This window comes from Cervus canadensis, chromosome 25 (assembly GCF_019320065.1).
Source record: "Cervus canadensis isolate Bull #8, Minnesota chromosome 25, ASM1932006v1, whole genome shotgun sequence".
NCBI classification, from domain to species: domain Eukaryota; kingdom Metazoa; phylum Chordata; class Mammalia; order Artiodactyla; family Cervidae; genus Cervus; species Cervus canadensis.
In genome coordinates, this window is record NC_057410.1 from 826,299 (window position 1) to 847,201 (window position 20,903).

Sequence of the window (20,903 nt, forward strand, 5' to 3'; positions counted from 1 at the left end):
GAGGAAGCAGGAGACAGGAGTGGGAATAAACGGCGGCCAAGCGGGTGGGGGCTGACTCGCTAAGGAGGGCTGGACGAGACAGACCCTGCCACTATTCTATCAGAGCTCTCCCCAGAACCTAAACACCCCTTTCCTAAAACTCACCTCCCTCCTCCAAAAAATGGAAAAGTTGGATTTTTCTCACTGGTTGGAGGGCTTTTTTAAATATCTACTTCCTTTCAAAGGGCTTTTTTTTTTTCCCAATCCATAAAAAATGCAGTAGTTTTGTGGGGATGTACCCTTAACAGTGGTTAATTAGGGCCTTCCCCAGCCCTTCCTTTGAGGGCAGCGTCCCCATCCTATCTTCTCTCCCAGACATTAGAAACATCTTTTCCACAGTTCTTGAATCATCCGATATAAAAACGCATGCCCCTGACAGGCACTGTGGGGGCTCTGGAGGGGCAGGAGGACTTTCTTACGTAGTGATGAACTCTCCAGGCTGGGGAAGGGTCCCAGTGGTGGGGATGGGGCTGTTCCTGGAACCTTGATCTCCGTGGGGCGTGAGGAGGGAGAGAGATGTCGGGCGGCTCCTCACTGTGGGGGTGGCACGGGGGTGACTGTGCCTGGGCTCGGGGCCGTGGGGTCTGGAGGCAGGGGGGTGCCTGGGTCTGTGGAGAGAAGAAAGTTGCATCAGCTGAGGTGAGCAGGAGAGAGGGTCCAGACCCAGGCCACCAGACACACAGCCGGGCGTGGCATGCGATGGACGGAGATGAGAGTGCCCCCGACGGACAGCTTCCTTTTCCCAGCGCCCTCTCCTGCCACACGCTGGGAGAACTGCTGCACCCCTAACTGTCCTCCTGCCCCCCCACCCCAGGGAACTCTCTACATGGGGCACCTGGGCGTGATGGGGACAAGCAAACGTCATGCAAACAAGGAGCTGATTTTCCAGTTTACAACTGAGATGCTCTGTCACAGGACTCCTCCGGGACCCACCAGTGGAAGGCCCCAGCGTCATCCCAGGGGGCAGCTGCCAGGCTGGGGAATGGCGGGGGACAGCCAGAGAGGCCCTTCCCTCCTGTGTTCTAATTTTACCACAGCGTTCAAAAACAGGGTCCTGGAAGCCCTGGTCCCCAAGCCCCTCCCCCACCTGCCCTCCCCACCCCCCCCCCCGGGGACCCCGCCCTCCCCCGTGCCCCTGCAGGACCCTTCTCACCTGGCAGCGGGCTGGCAGTGGGCAGCAGGTTGCCCTGAACAGCTGCCACAATGGCAGGGCTCTGGGCTGCGGCGGATCCGAGCCCCGGCCCGAGAGGCAAAGATGGCATGGTGGTGGTCGCCGGCAGGTTAGGGTGTGGAGGGTTCGCCATGGACACAGGCAGGTTAGGTGGGGGGAGCGTGGCCGGGGCGAACGGGAGATGGTGGTGATGCCCATGCAGGTTAGGAGGAGGGGGGAGGTTAATACTGATGGAGTCGGCTAGGCTACCAAATGGGATGATGGATGGCGCGGGAGGGGGAGGCGGCATGCCAAAAGGCAAACCCAAAGGAGCATTACCCGCCACGCCTGGGTGCCCGCTGCCTGGCACTGCCCCTGGCATCATTGAGGGAGTTTGTTGGTTGGGGAACGGTGAGGGGCCTGGGAATGAAGAGGGAGATGGAGAAGATTGGAGGCATACAATCTTACTCACAACTCACTCTCACAGTGAGGATAACCCAGTCGCTCCCAGGCACCACCTTCCCTTCTCCTGATACTAGAACTGAGTGATAAATCCTTGGAACAAAATTCCAAAAATCTGGCTCGGGGGAGGGAGCCCTGTTGACTTAGGGAATAGCCACAGTAAAGGAGGACCTGTAGAAACTGAGGTCAATCCTTATCTCCAGCCCTATCACACTCTGCCTCTGAGAACTGGAACATTCCCCCGGACCCCGCCACTCAGCCAGTTTCAGGAGCCGTCACTCACCATGGGGTCCAGGGGGCGGTACCCCTGGTGGGACGGCCCCAGGCTGGGGGGCTCCAGCTGGTGGCTGCTGCTGTGGCCCCACAGTTGGCCCTGCCTGCCCGAGCTGTTCCGAGGGCCCCAAGCTTCCAGGAGGGGCCCCACTGCCCGCGGGAGCCGGGGCCACAGAGGCTGGAGCCATGGCCAAGCCGTGGACAGCGGGTGGCCCAGCGGTGCCTGGAGGCGGGACCGGCTGGGAGCCTGGGGGCAGGGCCGGCGGCGGCGGCGGAGGCTGCTGCTGGTGCATCTGCTGGAAGTGTTGCTGCCGGGCCCGCATCTCCGCGTACTTCAGCTGCTCCATGTGGAAGGCTTGTCTGTCGGCCAGCAGCTGCTGCCTCTGGTACTCCAGCTGCCGGATGATGGGGAGCTGTCAGCCGGCGGCAGGAAGCCCCAGGTGCGCACCTTGCCCCCGCTTTGTCTTCTGAAAAGCCCAGCCTCCCACTCTGGCGATCCCCACACCAAACCGCAGCCTTGCACCTGGCTTCCGTTGTTCTCGCCTCCCCTCCCCTCTCCAGATCCCCCCACCCGGTCTTCCGGCTGCCTGCATGGCTTCTCACTGTGGTGGACAAGTGGACTTAATCTGATGGTAGCCCTTGTTCATTTTCAGCTCCAAAGCTTTGAATCTGTCATTACTTTCATCTGGAAACCGACTCCCCCCCCAACCAAGTTCCTCTAGTCAAATCATGTTCTTTCCCTCCTTCAAAACCGAAGAAAAACACAATTCTTAGGAAGCCCTCCCAGATCACCTCACTGGCCTCTGAGCTTTGGCCTTTATTCTGCTCTCACTCAGGACTTTCATACTTGATTGGAAATCTCTTAATTTGCATTTGTCAGATACTTGAAGCATTAACCAACTTTGACGTCTCCATATGGGATATCTGATATCTTCAATTGAGGAGTTCAGGATCAGGGTCCTTGTCTTCTTTCTACTTCTTTTATATCTTCTAAGAATCAAAATGATTCGACACCATGTCCATCCTATTCCCTGACTTCAACCCCCGAACCTGAAGCCCTTACCCTCTCATCATGCCTTAAACCTGTCTAATCACTCAACAATCACTCCGTAGCAAGTATACCGTGGACTAAGCAGCCTTCAAGGACCTGGAGATGCAGCAAAGAACCAACAAGAACTTGACCCTGGGGCTGACACTCTGAGGACCTCAGTCTCCAGGCTGTACCTGTGGGGTCATGTGTCCCTAGCCGCCCGGGCCGGCTCCTCCTGCCCTGGTCTGCTCTGCTGGGATGCCCTGCTGGCTTCAGGTTCCCTGTATTGCTGCTCCCCTCGCCCTAAACTGAGGCCCAGCCCAGCGCCAACGTGGGGCCCCGCCACCCCCAGGACTTGACTCACCGCTTCCCGCTCCCGGTCCATGATCGTCTCTAGCTCCTCAAAGTGCCGGAGTTTGATTTCCAGCTTTTTCATCTGGGTCTCCACCAGCAGGGCCACCAGAGATTTGATCTTCCTCTCCTCAACGGCAGCCAAATGCTAAGGAAGGAGGGGCGGGGTGGCCATCAGCGGGAGGACCCAGCTGAAGACGTTGGGCAACAGAGAAGGGTCGGGTGGGGGCTGACAGGCTTTAAGACAGAACTTGCTGTGGTCACAACCCAGAGAGTAGCACAGGCTTGAGTGGTATTTTTAAAAGAACATGAAAAAAAGAGAGAGAATATCAAAGGATAAGACATGGTCAAATAATCGAGAGGGTGAAGACAGGCCCATTCAGGACTTCCCCGGAGGTCTGGTGGTTAAGAATCCACCTTCCAATGCAGAGCATGTGGGTTCGATCGCTGGCCGGGGAATTAACATCCCGTAGGCCGTGGGGCAAGTCCGCCCACGGCCCCAAGTGCCACAACCAGCGCCCGTGAGCTGCTGTTTCTGCAGCCTTCTCGCTCCAGAGCCCGTGCAACATGCCGCGACGAAGCCCCAGTGCAGCCAAATAAGTAAAATGTCTTACAGTAAAAAAGTTACAGAACAAGAAACAAAACAGGCCTAATGATAAAGGCTTAAAAAAGATGAGAGAAGGGATGACCAAATGTCCCTCTCAGGATCTGACGGGGACAGGAGACAGGCCAGCACTGGGTAAGGATGACAAGGCAGGCTCTCCGCCAGGGGACGTGCGACGAGGAGCGGCACCTCCTTCCCTGGGTCCGGGCCTCACCTTGGCCTTCACGGCGGCAGCAGCCAGGGCGGCGGCGGCAGCGGTGGAGAGGTTGCCCTCGCCGATGTCGCGCTCCACCTTCGTCTTCCGCTCCCCCTCCGACTCCACTGCTTCTTTCAGCACCTCCTCCTGCCCCTCCTTGGGCTCCTTCTCCTTCTCAGGATCCGCTGGGCCGGGAAGAGGGCCGTGAGCCCTGAGCCTGGCTCCCTCTCTGAACCCCGACCGCCACGCGCAGCTCACCTGGCAGGTCTCCATCCCCCTTCTCTGACTCCTTCTCGCTGTCGCCGTCTTTCCCCTTCTCGTCGTCCTTCTTGGGTGGCTCACTGGTCTTCTCCTTTGCTTCTTCCTCCGCAATCCCAACTCCTTCTCGAGGTTCCTGGAGTCCCAGGGAAAGGAAAAAGGGGAGTGTCAGGGTGCTGGTTTGCACACAGAGCCTAGAACAGGAGCTGAGTTTACACCTCTCACTGGGGAGGAGATCTGGATCCAGGACGCAGCCCCATCCGAGCCCAGCCCTTGCCTGCCCGAGCTAAGTGGAGCCAGCTCCCCTTCCCTGGTCCACGCTGGACCCCTCTGCCTTCCCAGCCCGTGTCAATCCCGCTGTACCTTGGGTTCCTTCTTATCCTCTGTGGCCTGGCCCTCCGCCCGCGCCTCGTCAGTCCCGCTCTCCTCTGGGTCCAGGGGAAGAGGAAACAGGAAATGTCTGACAGCTGGTCTACCACACTCTTCCAACTGCCCCTTCTAGCCAAGATCTTACTGAGAGAGCCAGTGGGGAGCCACAGTACCTAAAGTAAAGCCCCACCAACTCACCCCATTCGTCTCACGCTCTGAGGTCAGGTGGAGGCAGGGATGGTGTGGGGAGGCCAGGTGGCTGAGGCTGCTGGTAAAAAGGCAGGAATTGGGGAACACGGCAGGCCTTACCGATCCTCTCCGGCTCATCGGAGGTGGTCCCTGCGATGCCACTGCTTTCCAGACCAAAGGCTGGGTCCGCCTTGCCTGTCACTTTGGCAGCTTCTTCCACTTTCCTAACGTGGGCCTCCACCAAAGCTGTGGGGACCTCTTCCTTCATTTTGGAGAACTCTTCTGTAAGACCCAGACAGGGGGAGGCTGCGAGCAGGCAGGCAGGCAGTTCTGGCACTCTCTGTGAGAGCTCCCTCACAAGCCCACCTCTTCATCTCCACCTGCGTGGAGCTGGACCGTTGCCTGGGCTGATGCCAGCCGCAGACAAGGCCAGTAGGGGAGTGAGCCTGAGGGGGTTCCACGGTCAGAGTACCCAGCCTTTCCAATGCAAACCAAGAGGGCTTGCAGCCCTGCGCGTTACCTAGGGCTGACTTCGCAGCAGCTGAGGCCACTCGAGGGTCGACGACAGAGGCCAGGAAGGCAACGGTGCTCATCACAGGGTTGCCGGACTGGCTGAAGGGGATGGGCTGGTAGGCCAGGGGGCCCAGGGAGGCCTGCGAGTCCTCCAGGTACGGGTCTTCGATGGGAAGCCGGAGGAAATGCAAGATGCACTCGTCCTGCGTGCGGCTGCCCACGTGCTCGGACACCTTGTTCCAGTCGTCCTTGTACATCTCCAGCGCCTGCGGCGGCGACAGCCACACTCGCTCCAGCCGCCGCGCCCGCGAGGCCCCGTCCCCTGCCCTGCTGAGCAGGCTGCCTCGGGGCTCTCTGGCCTGTGATACGCATGTACCCCGCCAGGCCCAAGGGGAATCTCCAAGTAGCACTTGGAAAGGACAGGGGCTGACAAAACGGCCTCAGTCCCTGCCCGGCGCTGGCCCCGGCGCTGGGAGCAGAGAGACAGGCAGGATCACGCCCTCCCCGCTCCCAAGTGCGGCTGGCACCCTGGCCGCCCCCCTCCCGCAGGACACTCCCCCTCCCGGCCCGCTACCTCCAGGAGCAGCAGGGTCTCCTGCTCCGTCCACTCGCGAGTGGCGCTGGCTGCGGCTTTGCTCTGCACAGAAACGCGGGTGGGTCAGCGGGGAGAGCCGCGGCCTTGAGCGCCAAGGGGGCACCGACCTCGCCGCCCACCACCCCGAACCTTGGAGGGCACGTTCTTCTTCGTGTACATGTCCGTGCGCAGCCCGAAGTTCTGCATGTCCGCCGGTTTCTCCTTGCCTTTGTCGGGGAAGCTGAGCATTTGCTGGGAAGCGGAGTTCTGCTATTTGTGGAAGGGAAAGAAAGAGGTGAATCCGAGTGACTGCCGGGAGCCAGGGGCAGAGAGAGAGAGAGAGAAGACAGACAGAAGGAGCTCCCTCCCCACAGCCAGGGACGCCCCTGGGGGACTTCCTCCCTCACTGCAGCGCCTGTGCTCTCGAGGCGCTTCTTCCCGGGCAGGGGCCCCCAGTAAAGGGGCGGAGAAGCGGCCCAGCGGGGTCTACACCCCACCTACCAGCTCTGGCTTGCCCTTAGCCGTCTCTGGCACCAGGTCATCCAGCTCTTTGCCCTTTCGCCCAGCCTTGGTATCAGCATCAACCTGGCGGCCCTGGGGGACAGAGCTTGGCGTCATGGAGGCTGGGCACAAAATGACCAGGCTGAGGCCCTGGAGGCCTCCAGACCAGACGCTGGGCAGCCCGAAGCTCGGCGGGCACTCATGCCACAGTTCCGTGTTCCCTTAATGCTTAATTAGATCCGGAATTGGCATGATATCCATTTGTATTCACATGTATCTTTACAGGTTCTCTTAGGAGCTGGACAAGTAGGTTCTAATCCTACATGTCTGACCCTGGGCAAGCCACATAACAATTTTTGTAATATATGAAATGGAAATGGAAAAAAATGGAAGTGATAAAAATTATGAAGCAAAAATGAAAAAAATGTTGGAAATGTGACAAGGTTAAAAAATTTCATGCAACTGAATTGTAAGCCATTTTTCTCTATCTGCTCCCCAAGGACAAGCATCTCTTCTCCCTCAGCAAGTCCTTGCAGTCTTAGGTACAAAGGCTGAGAGAGGGTGCTAAATACATGGGGCTGATTCCTGTGGCCCTTTGCATCCCATGGAAAAGGAAGAAGCCTCAAAACACTCCTGAGACATTACCCTAAAAAACCAGAAAAAGAAAAGTCCAAAGAAGCCCGTCTGCCCCGGTCCCCCGTCCCGCAGCCCCTCTCTACCTGCGGGGTCTTGGGCTGCAGCGGCACCAGCCCGGACGGTGTGTCCGCCAAGACGTGGAAGTGAGAAGTGGGCGGAGGCCCCATGGGAGTTGGTCGACTCTCAGCATCCACCTGGTAGTTGATGAGACCCCACTGTTCTAGGAAGGCATGGACCCTGTGAGGAGAGAGGCGGAGACTGGGTCACACACGAGGAGAGGGCCGGGGGCAGGCTCTTCTCTGCTCCTCCTCCTCCCCGGGAAATACGGCCTCCTCCCGGCCCCACACAGCAGACAGCCCAGTCTCCATCTGCACCAGGACCTCGCTCCACAGCCACCCAGCCGCTAAACATCGCTTCCGGCACCTCTGACCGGGTACGCTCCTTCACCAGACGGGCTCCTTCTCCCCCCCGCCACACTGCAGGGCGCGCCCTGCCATCCCCTAAGTCACCCTGACCCCAGCCTGAACTTGGCCTTTCTCCAGAGGCGTCTTTCCTGCTCATCCCCGACGCGCCGTGCCAGCAGCCTCTCTGCTTCGGCCAAGAGGCATCTGTGCACATCGCCCTTGAGCGCCTGCCACCCCTCAGCTGCAGACCCACCTCATGATGGCACAGACATCCCCCGCGAGGTTCCTGCGACAGGCAGTGGACGTGAGATACTCTTGGGGGTTCAGCCGGTAAGTGTCAATCATGAAGTTCCGATAGGCCAGGTAGCTTAGAGGAGAGAGAGAGGGACGATGAGAGGGCTGAGGGGTGGGAGGAATTGGGAAGAGGCCTTCATATGTGACAAAGAATGCCTCACCCGACTCAACACGCACTGCGGGTCTCCTGTGTGCTAGACGTGAGGGGTTCAGACCCTTGATGGGATTTTTCATTAAGTGAGTTATCTCCTTGGCTGTGTGTGCTTGGGGATGTTTCATCCAACTTTTTTTCTTGGCCATTCCATATGGCTTGCAGGATCTCAGTTCCCTTACCGGGAACTGAACCCGGGCCCTGGCAGTGAAAGTCCAGGATCCTAACCACTAGGCTAACAGAGTCCTAACCATGAGGCTAACAGATGCCTCATCCAACATTTGGGAAAGAAATCAAAAAGAGAAAGTGCCCTGAATTCCAAAGGCAGATGTTAAAGGGAAGTCCTAGGGGTGCCTCCACCTAGGTAGCAGGGCACAGCCTTAAGAAGACATGTTTTGAAGGTGGGAAGGTCTAAGTTCAAATCCTAGTTCTACTATGATGACCTTAAATTTCTGAACCTTAGTTACCTTAACTGTAAAATGAAGTGTCTGTTGAGAATAGAAAGGTCTGTAGAAATACAGAATAGTGCTGGGCACGCTCTACAATCTCCAAAAATGGCAGCTATTGGGTGGTGTAGCGTAAAGTCTGAGAACATGAGCCAGACTACAGGACTCAGACCCCAGCTTTATTACTCACAAGCTGTGTAACTTTTAAGCAAGTGACTGAAGCCCTCCTTGTCAGTAAACTGAAGATAATAAGACCTACTGCTAAAGCTGATGTGAAGACTGAATTAGTCAAGGTATGTAGGATACTTAGAATAATAAGTAATTAGAGATAGAGGGCTCTCAATACATACAGGCAATTATCGTCACTTGTTATTTTACACCCAGAGTGCAAAGTGTGAAGAGTTCTAGTTCCAACCCTCCCTGCAGATCAAGTTGAACTCATGTCATCTGTCACTACTGCCTCTGGAGAGAGTAAGGCTTCTTCATACACTGCTTTCCCCAGCAAGAGGAGGAGAAGAGAACCATACCAGGCTGTGGGGAAAGAAATGGTGGAAGGGACGAGGACCCCGGAGCAGGGGGACGGGGAGCTGAGGAGCCGCTGGGAAGCCAGTGCGCTCAGCCCTCAGGGGGCCCGGGCTCAGCACCAGCTCCCACCTGCCCGACCATGTCTATCCTGGAACATTCCTAACCACAGAAAAATCACCAAACGAAAGCCAGGCAGGTTTGGTCTGAGGGGGAGCCTCGAAGGACATGAAGACATCTGAGCCCTAGGCTCAGACGTTACAAAACACATCTCTCCATATCCTTTAATTCACAGAGATTACTTATGCTGGAGATATTTGCATTTTAGAGAGTACAGGGAATTGTGGATGGAAAGCTCTAAACCCTGTTAAAAGAAACAGAAGGAGGAAACAGCTGAGCCCAGGGGGAAGCGGACACTTGTTCTGAACACAAGAGCAAGCCTAACACAGCCCCTGGCAGATCCCAGAGGGCAGGGGTCCCAGTGCTGGGCCAGGGCTGCCTGTGAGCAGAGAGCATGGGCCTGGCTCATGTAAGGAGCCAAGAAGTGTTTGCCCAACTGGATCAGGAGGAAGAGAACCACGAGCGGGAGGGCCTTACATTTCTGGAGTCTTGGACTTGTTCTTGCCATTGAAGAACTCGGGGAGAGCCCTCCGTTCGATGGCGTGAACACTGCAAGAGAAGCCAGGGAGCAATGAGAAGGCTCGAGTGGAGAGAGGGGACCCCAAAGACGTGAGGGGGACCCCAAAGGAGGAAACGTCTGGAACAAGGGGCAGCAAGCAGGAACGGGAGGCCTGGATCTGAGAACTAGACCAGGAGCCCCGCTACAGCTGAACGGTACCTCAGCCTTGCTGGCTGAGGTGGCGGGAGAAGGAACGCGCTGACCCGTGGGCATGGGAGAGTGAGGCGCTGGTGAGGGGCTGGAGCGGCGGTACCTGTTGTAGTCAAACCAGGCCGCGTAGCTGGGGATGATGATGTGGTGGGTCTGCTCGGTCACGTTGTCCTCGTGCAGCTCCGGGTTCTTGGTCTGCTCCCCCTTGTTGCCCGGGCTGCTCTCGTCCTCGTCCTGTGAGCACGCAGGCCGCTGGACCCTCGGCCCTCTCGTTCAGCCCGCAGCAACCCCCCACTTCTCCCCCACCCTGGGAACGTGGGCACGAAAGATGGGATGGGACGGCACAGTTACGGGCCTTGGGACTCGGAAGGCTCTGAGGTTTGAGCAACAGTGAGAATGAGTTCTAGGCTGGGAAGAGTCTGGGCAGTGGAAAGTCTGGGTGAAAGGAACTTTATAATCACGGGGCAGAATCCCAGGGACAGCTGGGGCTCTCTAAACCGGCTCTACCTTGCCCATGGTCTCCATGCTCTCATCCTCTTGTTCATCTGGAAGAGACAGCAAGACAGAGGTTGGTGCTGCCTGAGGGTCCGGAGAACGAGTGCGCTTCTGGAAAGGCCCCAGCAGGCCAGGGGCAGGGGCTGGCCTCCCGCCCCCGCCTCTAGGCGCTGACTGCCTTGCCCGGGGCGCCCCATCTTACCTAGGTCGGTCATGGTGCCGCCTTTGACTGGGGCTGACTCCGAGTCCTTCTTAGTGTTGACTGCCAGGGGAGAGAGTCCTTTTAACAGACAGGTTCTGTCTAAATCAAGCCCTCACCTCTCCACTGTGAGCAGCTCCAGAGCGCTCACCTTCTCCCAAAGCTTGCTCCATCCGTCACAAAATGACCAATCACAATCATTCCAGAGCTTGAAACTTCTCCCCTTGCCCCGTCAAAAATTCACCTTACTCAACCTTTTTCTTATAAAGAAGTGTCTTCTACCCTACGAACATTCACCAGTCACTCTTGTCTTTGGGCCCCTGATCTCCATACAGAAGTCTGCAAGTTCCTTCTGGACTGAGAGTCTGACCAAATCATTCTGGAGAGGAGTGGCTGGATCTTAAACATTTTTGAAAGCAGAGGACATTTTCCTCCACTGAATTCATACATAGAAGCTCACAGAAAACAGAGAGAGGAGAGCTGCTCTGATGGAAGAAGGGGTGAAAGCTGGGACTCCTCTCTCAGGGGCCTTCCCCGCCCTCCTCCTGAAACCCACGCCTGGTTGTCTGTGGAATACTGACATAAAGCAGTACCACAGAGCAGTGGTCTCCAAAGTGGGGACGCAAAAGAGGGTCCACTGGGATACAGGCTGAGAATATCAGAACCTCTTTTTTTAATCTTATCCTCTATGTTTTCCTAATTTTACATAAGGCATGTGTTTTATAATGTTCTTAAAAGTAGTGGTGAACACTACACGTGTATAATTTGTGCTCAAGTATATCTTACTGATGTTGAAAGTGAAAGTCGCTCAGTCATGTCTGACTCTTTGCGACCCCATGGACTGTAGTCCATGGAATTCTCCAGGCCAGAATACTGGAGTGGATAGCCTTTCCTTTCTCCAGGGGAATCTTCCCAACCCAGGGATTGAACCCAGGTCTCTCGCATTGCAGACGGATTCTTTACCAGCTGAGCCACAGGGAAGACCAAGAACACTGGAGTGGGGAGCCTATCCCTTCTCCAGGGGATCTTCCCGACCCAGGAATCGAACCAGGGTCTCCTGCGTTGCAGGCAGATTCTTTACCAACTGAGCTATCAAGTGCGTAATAAAAAAAGTTTGGAGACAGCACGGTCCATGACTCAGACATGGAAATGAAATCAGAGGATTGTCTGTGGTGATGACAATGGTTTCAATAACCAGCTAAGTTGAAGGGAAAGAGTCTCTATACTTGGAGCTGGGCCTGGGAAGGCATCCCACCCAGCAGGTTGAACACAGGCTGGGCAGGGGCGGCCCGGGAGCCTGGCCTGGCCCGTACCGGTCTTGGGCAGCGTCACCTCCTCCACGTTGGGAACGGGCGAGGGCTCGTCCATGTCCTTCGTCAGGTCTTCCTGCTCCTCCTCTCTGTGGCCTCGCTTGGACTTGGTGTAAGGGGTTGAGGGGCTGCGGAGGAGAGAGCGCGCCCGTGACTCCAGGCATCCTCGGACAAGGGATCCCTGGAAGGTGAGTTCAATGGAGAGGAAGCAAGAAAAACTCCCAAAGGGACTGAGGTACAACGTGATAAACGTAATTAACACTGCTCTACGGTGCACACGGAAGCTTCAGGAGAGTAAATCCTGGCTTCCCTGCCGGTCCAGTGCTTAAGAATGCAGGAGACACGGGTTTCATCCTCGGGCCGGGAAGATCCCACGTGACACGGAGCACCTAGACTCCCACCCAGCTTCTAAGTCCGTGCTCTAGCGCCCGGGAGCTGCAACCAGGGAAGCCGCTGAGCTCTGCGCCCTGCAGCGGGAGAAGCCACCTCAGCGAGCAGGCATGCTCATCACCACTGAGAGGAGCTCCCGCTTGTCACAACTAGAGAAAAGCCCATGCAACAGTGAAGACCCAACACAGCCAAAAAACAAAGAAATAAATAAAAATTAAAGAAGAAAAAAGAGAGTAAGTCCTGAGAGTTCTCAGAACAAGCAAAAACATTTTTTTAAATTTATTTTTCTATTTCTTTAATTTACTATCTACATGAGACAAAAGATGTTTGCCAAATGTACTCTGATAATCACTTTACAGTGTATGCAAACCAAATCATGATGTATTCCTTAAACTTCTACAGGGCTGTATGTGAGCTACATTGCAATAAAACTGCAAGGAAGGGACTTCCCTGCTGGTCCAGTGGTTAAGAATCCACCTTCCAATGCAGGGAAGTGGGCTCGATCCCTGCTCTAGGAACTAAGATCCCACATGCGGCAGGGCAACTAAGCCCATGCCACAACTACGAAGCCTGAATGCCCTAGCGCTCGTGTGCCATACTAGAACGCCCACGGGCTGCAGGGAAGATCTTGAGCAACCTCGAGCACTGCAACCAAGACCAGACGCAGCCAAAAATAAACTAATTAAAAAAACAACTGCAAGGAAGAAAAATGGGAGAGAAGACCCTGACGGCAGAGCCGAGCAAAGAAGAAACTGATCACTACAAAGTAGGAGAGGCGAAGACCTTTCACCCGCAGATTAAGCTCTCTGAGCTTACTCCAGGCCAGGACCGCAAGTAGACACTGGAGAGCTACAGATCTCCTCTTGCCTCGCAGGCCAGCGCCTGGCAGTTACAGGAGGGGATCTGTCCTTCCTTCCTTAACTAGCGTGTGGACGGGGGCCGGTTGGGGCTGGCCTACCCCTTCTTAGCATTCTTCTTCTTGGCTTCTGGGGTTGGTGACGGTGAGGGGGAGCGCTTCCTCTTCTTATAGTTGCCCCCCTTCTTGTCCCGTCGGTCTGAGTCTGGGCTGTTCACCTATAGGTTGAAGAATTGGGGCAGATGTCAGCCAACAACCTCCAGCGAAGACTGTTCTGAGACTTGGGCTAAGTGCTCAGGAGAAAAGAAAAAGTTTTCACCTCATCTGTCAGCGTCTTGGCTGAAATCTTCTTTCGGCGGGAGACAGGGTTTTTGTCATCATTTACTTCGTAGTCTTCCTCATTCATCCATTCATTGAAGGTGTCTGTGTCCAGGATCCATTTTGCATGAACCTGAAGCACCAAGGGAGACGGTCCTAGGAGAGGCCTGGAAGCCCTAGCTCTGTCTGGGGACCCTTAACAGAGGAGCCCAAGGGCCCAGGAGCCTCTCCGTTCACCTCCAAGAGCAGTCTGGCCCCGGGATTCTTCTCGGGGGAGGGAAGACGGACAAGGAGAGCTCACCTTCCGAGGCTTCTCAGGAGTTGGAGCATCTTCCACAGATGCTTCAATTTCACTGGCTGGGATCCACGTGTCATAACTGCCATGGGAAATTGAGCGTGAAGCACAATCAATGGGACAGAGTTGTGGAAAAATAAAGGGCAAACCTTTTACCTTTTCCATTTACAAAAAGGAGTGGGTTGTTGGGTTACTTTTTGTACGGTTTGTTGGGTATGATTATTTTTTCCAATTAATATTGGGATTCTTTTCACTATACAGTAATAAAAATGATTACAAAACATTTCAAAAATAGAAAAAAGGAATCATCCTAACACAAGCATTTGTGACATTCAGTATATATGTTTTCCCCAGTAACTTTTTTCTACAATTTTTTCCCCTATTATTTTGTTTTTACATAAAGGCAAGGATACTACATGTTATTTTACATTCTAATTTTTGCAATACTTACCTATAAATTATGTACGGGAACTCTATCACTTTAAATACTGTAAAATAGCCCACTGACTAGATATATAAATTTGCTGAAACATTTCCCCACTGTTAAGATATTGAGATTATTTCTAATGTTTACTTACCAAAACTCACACTAGGATAACCATCTCACACACAAAGCCCCAATCCTTTCAGCCTAAGCTTTGTCCAGTAAGCCCAAACTTCCCACAGAACAGACAGAGGGTTCGCATAATAGGCGGGAGAACAAATTAACAGAGCAAAAAGCAGCTCTCAAAGAGCGCCTTCTGGCTTTACTAGAGGCTCTAGGGCTTTTCAGTCTGGCTCTTGTACTCATACCTGTCCCAGATCCCATCCTCACCTGTCAGGATAGTAGCCCCAGTGCAGAAGAACCTGCTTATCTCTCTTCATGACCGGCCGTACCCATTCCTCTGGGGACAGAGACACAGCGGGATGAGACATGAGCTAAAAGGGCACAGATACCAGAGAACTCCGCGCACACCACCTGCCGCAGCAGGGGCCGCGGGAGACGGACGGAGGCGGCACGAAGGGTCAGGGTTCTAAGGAGGGACGGGCCCCGGCACTGCACGGCTACTGAGTGGCCCCCCTCTCCTAGCCCAGGCCGTCCACTGCAGTGACCAAGAAAACCCCGGTCTCACCTTCCTCCAGGTTCCCTGGAACGGGATACACAACATGGGAAGCACTGTTCTTATCCTCAGTGACCGTTCCCTGGATAACACACAGACAGGCAGGTAAGTGTGGTCCCCTTTCAATCAGTCATGAATGTAAATAAACCAAAGTAAGATTTAACTGCAGATCTGCCTTCATAATCGTATGGTAACAGAATGGTATGAAGGTTGGTTTGCATTCTCTAAATACACATCAGCTGAGTGGCAGAAAGAAACAGCTGGGACTTTGCTAATAATGGAGAAAAATCAAAGAATTTTAAATTGCTACAGATAAACCTCTGAACAGATACTCTGTTACACATGTGAAATGAACAGTCAAGTTTATGTCCCTGTATGTCCCAATGACATCTGCTTGTAATTATAGAGTTCCAGAGAGCAAAGATCTCATTGATCTGAAATCAGGCAATCTCTAGCTCAGTGGACATAGATGCTTTTCCCCACAGGCCTGTGCAGTCTCTAGGGACAGTGCGCTACACCTGCCAAGAACCGGAATGGGAGAAACGGAAACAGAGGCTTCAAGCTTTAATTCTAATATTCTTCCAAACAGGCGGGGCTACCCTGGGGCTGCTGCTTGTATGCAAAATGTCAGAGAAAGAGTTACGGGATTTCTAAAACCTCTCCTGACCCACCCACTCACCTGATGTCTCTTGATAATGTCTTTTAATTTCCCTAGCAGTTTGGGTTCAATTTCTGGGCACAGAAAAATGTTAGGTCGAGACAGGCAATTATTCTGTGGGGAGAAGAAATAAGTGGGATGAGAACATAGGGAAGGGGTGTTTTGGATTCTCATCCAGGGAAGGGAGATAAGTGGGGGAGTTCTTGACTATTACCTGCACCAAGGACTTCTCAATGGTCATGAACATTTCCACATTGCGGTCCATGCGTGATGGATTCTGGAAATCGTAACGCCGCCTTGTAAAGAAGCAATAATCTAGTGAGTGGTATAGCTCAAGTCTGGGGACGAGGTTAGCATGTGTGATTGTTTTAACATGGGAGATCAGGAGGCAATTTTGCCCTCAGCTGTGCCAAAATCACCTGGGATCTGGGGTTCACTGATCTCAACTACACAAATCACTTTGTAGTTAGTCTGAAAGGACAAAGAAAGGCTTGAGATGGCAACCTAAGAATCCCTTTTTCTCTACAATACACACACTGACACGCATATACATATTCACGCATTCTGAGAGACTCCAGGCTCTGACTCCCAGCCACTTTTCTGACCTAGCAGGTCAGGTCTGCTGATCTAGCAAAGTAAAAGACTTGTAAGAATGTCTACCCTCTCCCACCCTACAAAGACCCCAGGGAATCATAAAGGGGGATTCCCTTTAAACTAAATGTAAGAAGTACAGAGAGAAGAGAAGGCCTCTCACCATCCCTGGTCACTCTTGAACTTGTAGGCAGCTGCAAGTATGTGGCATAGGGAGCCTCCTGCTTTGAAATCTAGGAAACATTTGATCTACAAAATTGAGACAGGGAAGAAGTATGTTAAGAATTACATCCTAAAAAAAAAAAAAAAAAAAGAATTACATCCTAAATTCTCTTATGATTTAACAATTCTTTCACAAAATCTTATGCTGGACTGATCTCCCTCTCAAAGCTGGAATTCCTTAACCCCTGTGCCATTCTATCTTGCAGCCTAGAAGAGGGGAGAGAAAGAAACCACCGTTCACAAAGCCCCACCACGTCCCTTGCCGGATTCCCTTTGCTGGGTTACCTCGTTAATCATTATAGGTTATACCTACAAGGGAGGTATATTAATCGAGAGATAAAGGAACCAAGACTCAACGGCATAAATGGCTTGTCCAAGACGACAGAGACACCAAGTGGTGAGCCAGGATTTGAACACAAGAGTGTACAAATCCAAACCTCACACGCTTTCCACCATGCCCTGAGTTTCATGACTGAGTTTAGACACTCTGAGATAACCTGTTGCATGAACTATTACTAGGACAAAAGGGATGGCAAACTGGGGGCTCTGCAGAGCCAGTAACACCCCAACCAGGGAAAGGGATGGTAGGAAGTCACCCAAACGTCAGAAACTAGAAGATTTACAAAAACACAAAAGACAACTCCTCCTCGGATTTGCCCCCTCGCTTTTTGCACTCACCGGCAGTTTAGTGAGCGGTGCATTGCTGACATGTTTGCCAAAAACTTCTTCCTGAAATTGTAGCAACTGTACAACCAGGCTAGACAGGGACTTGTTGGTGGGTGGTTCGGCTTGTATATACTGGGGAAACAGGGAAAAGGAAAGAAAAACAGACCCCAAATCAATTTTCCACCGTATCCCTTATTTCTCCCCCAGGAGCTCTGGAAGCATCTGGGATAGAAATCGTGTCCTCTCCCCCCACACGCCTAATCTCTTAGAAAGAAACTGGCAGAAGGCAGGCCTGAGGTGCCCCTCACCAAGAAGATGGAATTCAACTGCCTACTACCAGTCTTGGGTGCTGAGGGTATAGGCAGCTTCCTACTCTCCCCCAAATACACCCTAAAAATGGAGCTGCAGGATCCTGATCTTTAGCCAATGGCACCAAGAGTTGTAAAATTCTGAAGATTCATAGGGATCAGGCCACAGAAGCACCATCTGGAATGCTCTAAGGGAGACAGCAGTCTACTTCTTCGAGTAATGGTGTGGAAGGTCAAGATTCCCCCTATAATACAGCCTGATAAGAAAGGTGCAAAGAAGCAACACAGGGCACATGCCTTCACATGCCCTCCTAGAAGGGAAAAGAGAAGCTACTGCCCAGCCAGGTGGGCAATAGCAAGACAGTATCTGCGCTTTCTGAGGAAACTGTATTGGACACAGGCGACCCTGGGCCTTCTTAAATATTTCCATATTTTGCGACCTAGCATCCTAGCCTTCAGTTCTCATGTAAAACTGTGCAAAGAGGCTAACCTTACCTTTTGATCCCCTTTTCCTCAACCCCGACCTTAGAAAAAAGTGCACCTTTTGGTGGGAGGTGTAAAGAGATCCTTGAAAGAAAAGGTAGATGACAAAGAGCTAAGAGCTTGACAGCTGAACTAGGTCACAGGCTGTCAATCCCTCCAGGGCCAGACACTAAGCCCCTAGACTGATCTCCTGTCCAAAAGGTCAAAGGTAGAAGCCTGGGAGTCAGAGCCTCACGCTGGGGTAGAGACAAGCCACAGACCCAGCAGCTGTTGGTCAAGCTCCGACACCCAGAGAGACCCTTGAGAACAGGGCCGGACTCATAACCGGGATCAGAGAGGCGTTCTCCTCCACGGGCCCATCGCACTTCTGACAGGTTGCAGAGATGAGCAGGAAGAACTGGGGAGCTGAAGGAAAGTCCGAGAACCTCTTATTGGGGGTAGTGAGAAGGAAGAGGCGCAGACCCTCTCCAGAGAAAAGCCCTAGGCAGAGATGTCCCTTTCAACCAGGCCTAAAGACAAAGACAGCACCAGGAAGAGGTCTGGTATAAAAGACAGGTAAGGCTTGAACCCTTTGTTCACTACCTTATCATCTCCTGCTAGGGGATGGGGGACTCCAGACACAAACTGCATCCTAGTCTCTGAACCCCAAACCCAAGGCAATGCAAGGCCAGGTGGTGGGGTGATTTCGTTGTGAAGTTGAGCAATGGTTTTAGAAGGGGTAGCTGCCCAGGAACTCCTATACCCTGACTCCCAAGAGGTTCTGTTACCCCTTTTACGGAGATGGGGGTCGGGCGGTAGACAGGTGATCCCGGGGTGGGGGCCTTTTTCAGGCTGGTGAGCAGTGGAGGGCCTGCTCTGGGGCTGTTTACCCTCCGGCTTTCATCATCTCGCTCTGAACATACACAAAGCGGCGGCGAGGCCTCAGCCCTGCTGGTACCTGGCTCCGCGGGGAGCCCTGGCGGGCACCGTGGCGGGCACGCTCGGGCGGCGGGGCGGGGGTGGGGGGGACATTCGGCACCCGTCCACCCGCGGCCGTCCCTCCCGGAAAAGCCCGGAAGGCGATGGCTTCTGGAGGGTGGGCAGCTGGCACCGGGACCCGCCGCGCCGGCGGAGAAAAGCAAGGGGCAGAGGGCGCAGCCGCGGGGGCGGCGGCCGGAACCAGGGGCGGGGGTGGGGGCGCGGGCGCTGGGGGAGGGGCGCGGGCGGCGGCGGGCGCGCGGGGGAGGGGCCGCGGCCGCGGGGGGCGGGCGGGCCGGGCTGGGGGCGCCGCGGGGCCGCGGCCCCTTTGTCCCGCCCCCGGCCCCCGCGCGGCCCTGCCCGCGTACCTTCTTGTAGTTCTTGCCGAGCCACAGCCGCACGTTGTCGAACTGGGTCACGGTGTCCGCGGCCTCGTAGTACTTCACGTTGGGGCCACCGTCCTTCTTCCGCACCGCCATCTTCTCGGGCTCGGGCCCCGCCGCCGCCCGCCCCGCTCAGCTCAGCTCCCGCCTCCTCCGCCTCCTCCTCCGCCCGCCTCCCGCCGCCTCCCGCCGCCGCGGCCGCCGCCTCCCGCCGCCTAGGCCGGCCCCGGCCCGCGCAGCGCCCCCTGCCGGCCGGCCGGACGCCGTGGCGGCGGAGCGCCTGACGCGGGGCGGACCCTGGCGGCCTCCCTGGCGGCGGCGGCCGGAGCTCTGGGGCGGAAGCGGCTTCCTGGAGGGGGCGCACACCCTCCTGAGGCCGCCCTTGACCTGACCTGACGTCTTTTCTTGCCTCTCAGCCGGGGGAGGGGGGTACCTCTCTATCCTACCCCAAGGGGATGCCGGTCGCCTGAGGAGCCCCCAGCGCAGACCTCAGTGGTCCTCACCTTGCACATTTCTTAACCCCACAAAGCCCCTAATCCCGAGGAGCCCTGGACCCGTTTCCGCAAGAAGTTCCTTCCTTTCATCCATCCCCAGGAGCTCCCCGTTGAAACTCCTTCTGAGCCTCCCTCGCCCCTAACGCCGTGTCCCAGGTCTCACTCCGTCACCCGAGGAGTCCCCTAGCCGCCGCCCCGGGGACCCAGCCCCTCCTCTCCAACTGCTTCCTCTGCAGGCCTCGCCAATGCTTCCTAAACGGCTTTGCGCTCCTTGAGACCCTCATCTTCGTGGGGCGGGAGACCCTTCCTGCTTGGGTCACCGATCCACGCGACTCTCTTCCTTGGAGCGGCGTGGAGGCAGAGGTAAGGAGCGGCATGTGAGGAGGTCACAGGCTGTGTGTTTGGGCCTGGCCCAACTTCCCGTTGTTAGCACCCGCTCCGGGTCGCCCTGCGGACCCTTTCTGTAAGTGCTCGGTAAAAGGCGGTCTTGGAAGTCACGGTGGCCGAGTGGTTAAGGCGTTGGACTCGAAATCCAATGGGGTTTCCCCGCACAGGTTCGAATCCTGTTCGTGACGGCCGCTTTTTTTCCCCCCCCTTCAGGGTGTGTGTGAAGTAAACCTCTTGCCTTCCACGTGTCTTTCGTGCCCTTCCCTTTCTGTGTCGGAATCAGAAGCCAGAAGGTCTCACCCCTGGATTTGGGGGAAGGAGGGGGCTGAGGGTGACCACAGGAAGCGTTTGATGGTGTACAGTTAGCTGTATTGGCCGCTAGGATGCAAAGCACTTAGAGAACTCTGTAACTTCAGGTTTGGAAGCCGAGCTTCGACATACCTTGTTTCATTCTTTCGGGAGGGCGTAGCAAAGGATTTGGTTCAAGAAGGGTTAAGTTTTTTTTTTTTTTTTTAAGTTTTTTTTAAAATTTTTTTTTATTTTATTTTATTAAGTTTTGTTCGGGAATGTGAATGCCAGTTGTGCATTTAATAGTCAAAACTGGAGTTTCCGGATAAAGAGGGCAGCTCTGAATTTAATGACCGGACCTCACATCTTGTAGGTCTCTGTACCGTGAAGATCCTGAAAGCAAGGCGTTCTCTGGGGTTTCCCTGAGGTGCTGCCTCTCAGGGATCACGGAGCTAGTGGGGAGTGATCTGTTGAAACATCAACACTGCCAATCTGGCTGGAGCCAGAGTGCGCGAAGATAACTCACTCTTTATCGAGTGCTTATTTTGTGCCAGGTAGTGTTCTAAATTCTCCGTGTTCCGAGTTCCTAGCTGGGGAATTGATGCTTCTCCAGCCCTCCTGTGCTCACCTCAGCTGGTCCTTCCTCTTGGCAGTTTCTCGCTGTGGGGAATGTCTAGGATTCTTGTTGAGGATGTTCTCTTTGTATTTGATT

At 54.6% G+C, this 20,903-nt stretch overlaps 1 protein-coding gene and 1 non-coding gene across 8 annotated transcripts; one reads left to right on the top strand and one right to left on the bottom strand.

The window, feature by feature from the left end:
• Positions 1-222: 222 nt before the first annotated feature.
• On the bottom strand, positions 223-19,237 carry SMARCC2 (SWI/SNF related, matrix associated, actin dependent regulator of chromatin subfamily c member 2). Of its 7 annotated transcripts, none has more exons than XM_043446655.1 (30): positions 19,008-19,237; positions 16,904-17,023; positions 16,167-16,252; positions 15,627-15,708; positions 15,434-15,526; positions 14,767-14,836; positions 14,469-14,538; positions 13,661-13,736; positions 13,361-13,492; positions 13,144-13,259; positions 11,799-11,923; positions 10,489-10,548; positions 10,299-10,336; positions 9,895-10,025; positions 9,560-9,631; positions 7,803-7,916; positions 7,229-7,382; positions 6,510-6,602; positions 6,159-6,278; positions 6,009-6,071; positions 5,442-5,700; positions 5,042-5,203; positions 4,727-4,791; positions 4,364-4,499; positions 4,124-4,290; positions 3,319-3,453; positions 1,935-2,319; positions 1,529-1,609; positions 1,193-1,258; positions 223-647 (listed from the first exon to the last, which is right to left on the bottom strand). In XM_043446655.1, the coding sequence occupies exons 1-30, from the start codon at positions 19,116-19,118 to the stop codon at positions 571-573; spliced, it is 3,459 nt and encodes a 1,152-aa protein (XP_043302590.1). In that variant the 5' UTR covers positions 19,119-19,237; the 3' UTR covers positions 223-570. The 7 variants fall into 7 exon arrangements, with proteins under 7 accessions (XP_043302590.1, XP_043302591.1, XP_043302587.1 ...); XM_043446656.1 differs by having other exon boundaries at positions 6,159-6,275; positions 19,008-19,162; XM_043446652.1 differs by having other exon boundaries at positions 1,193-1,609; positions 6,159-6,275; positions 19,008-19,162.
• A 772-nt stretch (positions 19,238-20,009) lies between these two features.
• Positions 20,010-20,091, top strand: TRNAS-CGA. The gene has a single exon. It is a non-coding gene; the product is annotated as a tRNA-Ser (tRNA).
• Positions 20,092-20,903: the final 812 nt, after the last annotated feature.

Excerpts from the sequence above, each read along its gene's own strand:
- SMARCC2 (XM_043446651.1), bottom strand. The coding sequence starts at position 19,118 with ATGGCGGTGCGGAAGAAGGACGGTGGCCCCAACGTGAAGTACTACGAG. Across the intron at positions 13,260-13,360 it reads CCAAGACGCTGACAGATGAG|GTGAACAGCCCAGACTCAGA; the intron begins GTGAAAACTTTT and ends TTCAACCTATAG. Across the intron at positions 6,603-7,228 it reads TGCAGCCCAAGACCCCGCAG|GGCCGCCAGGTTGATGCTGA; the intron begins GTAGAGAGGGGC and ends TCTGTCCCCCAG.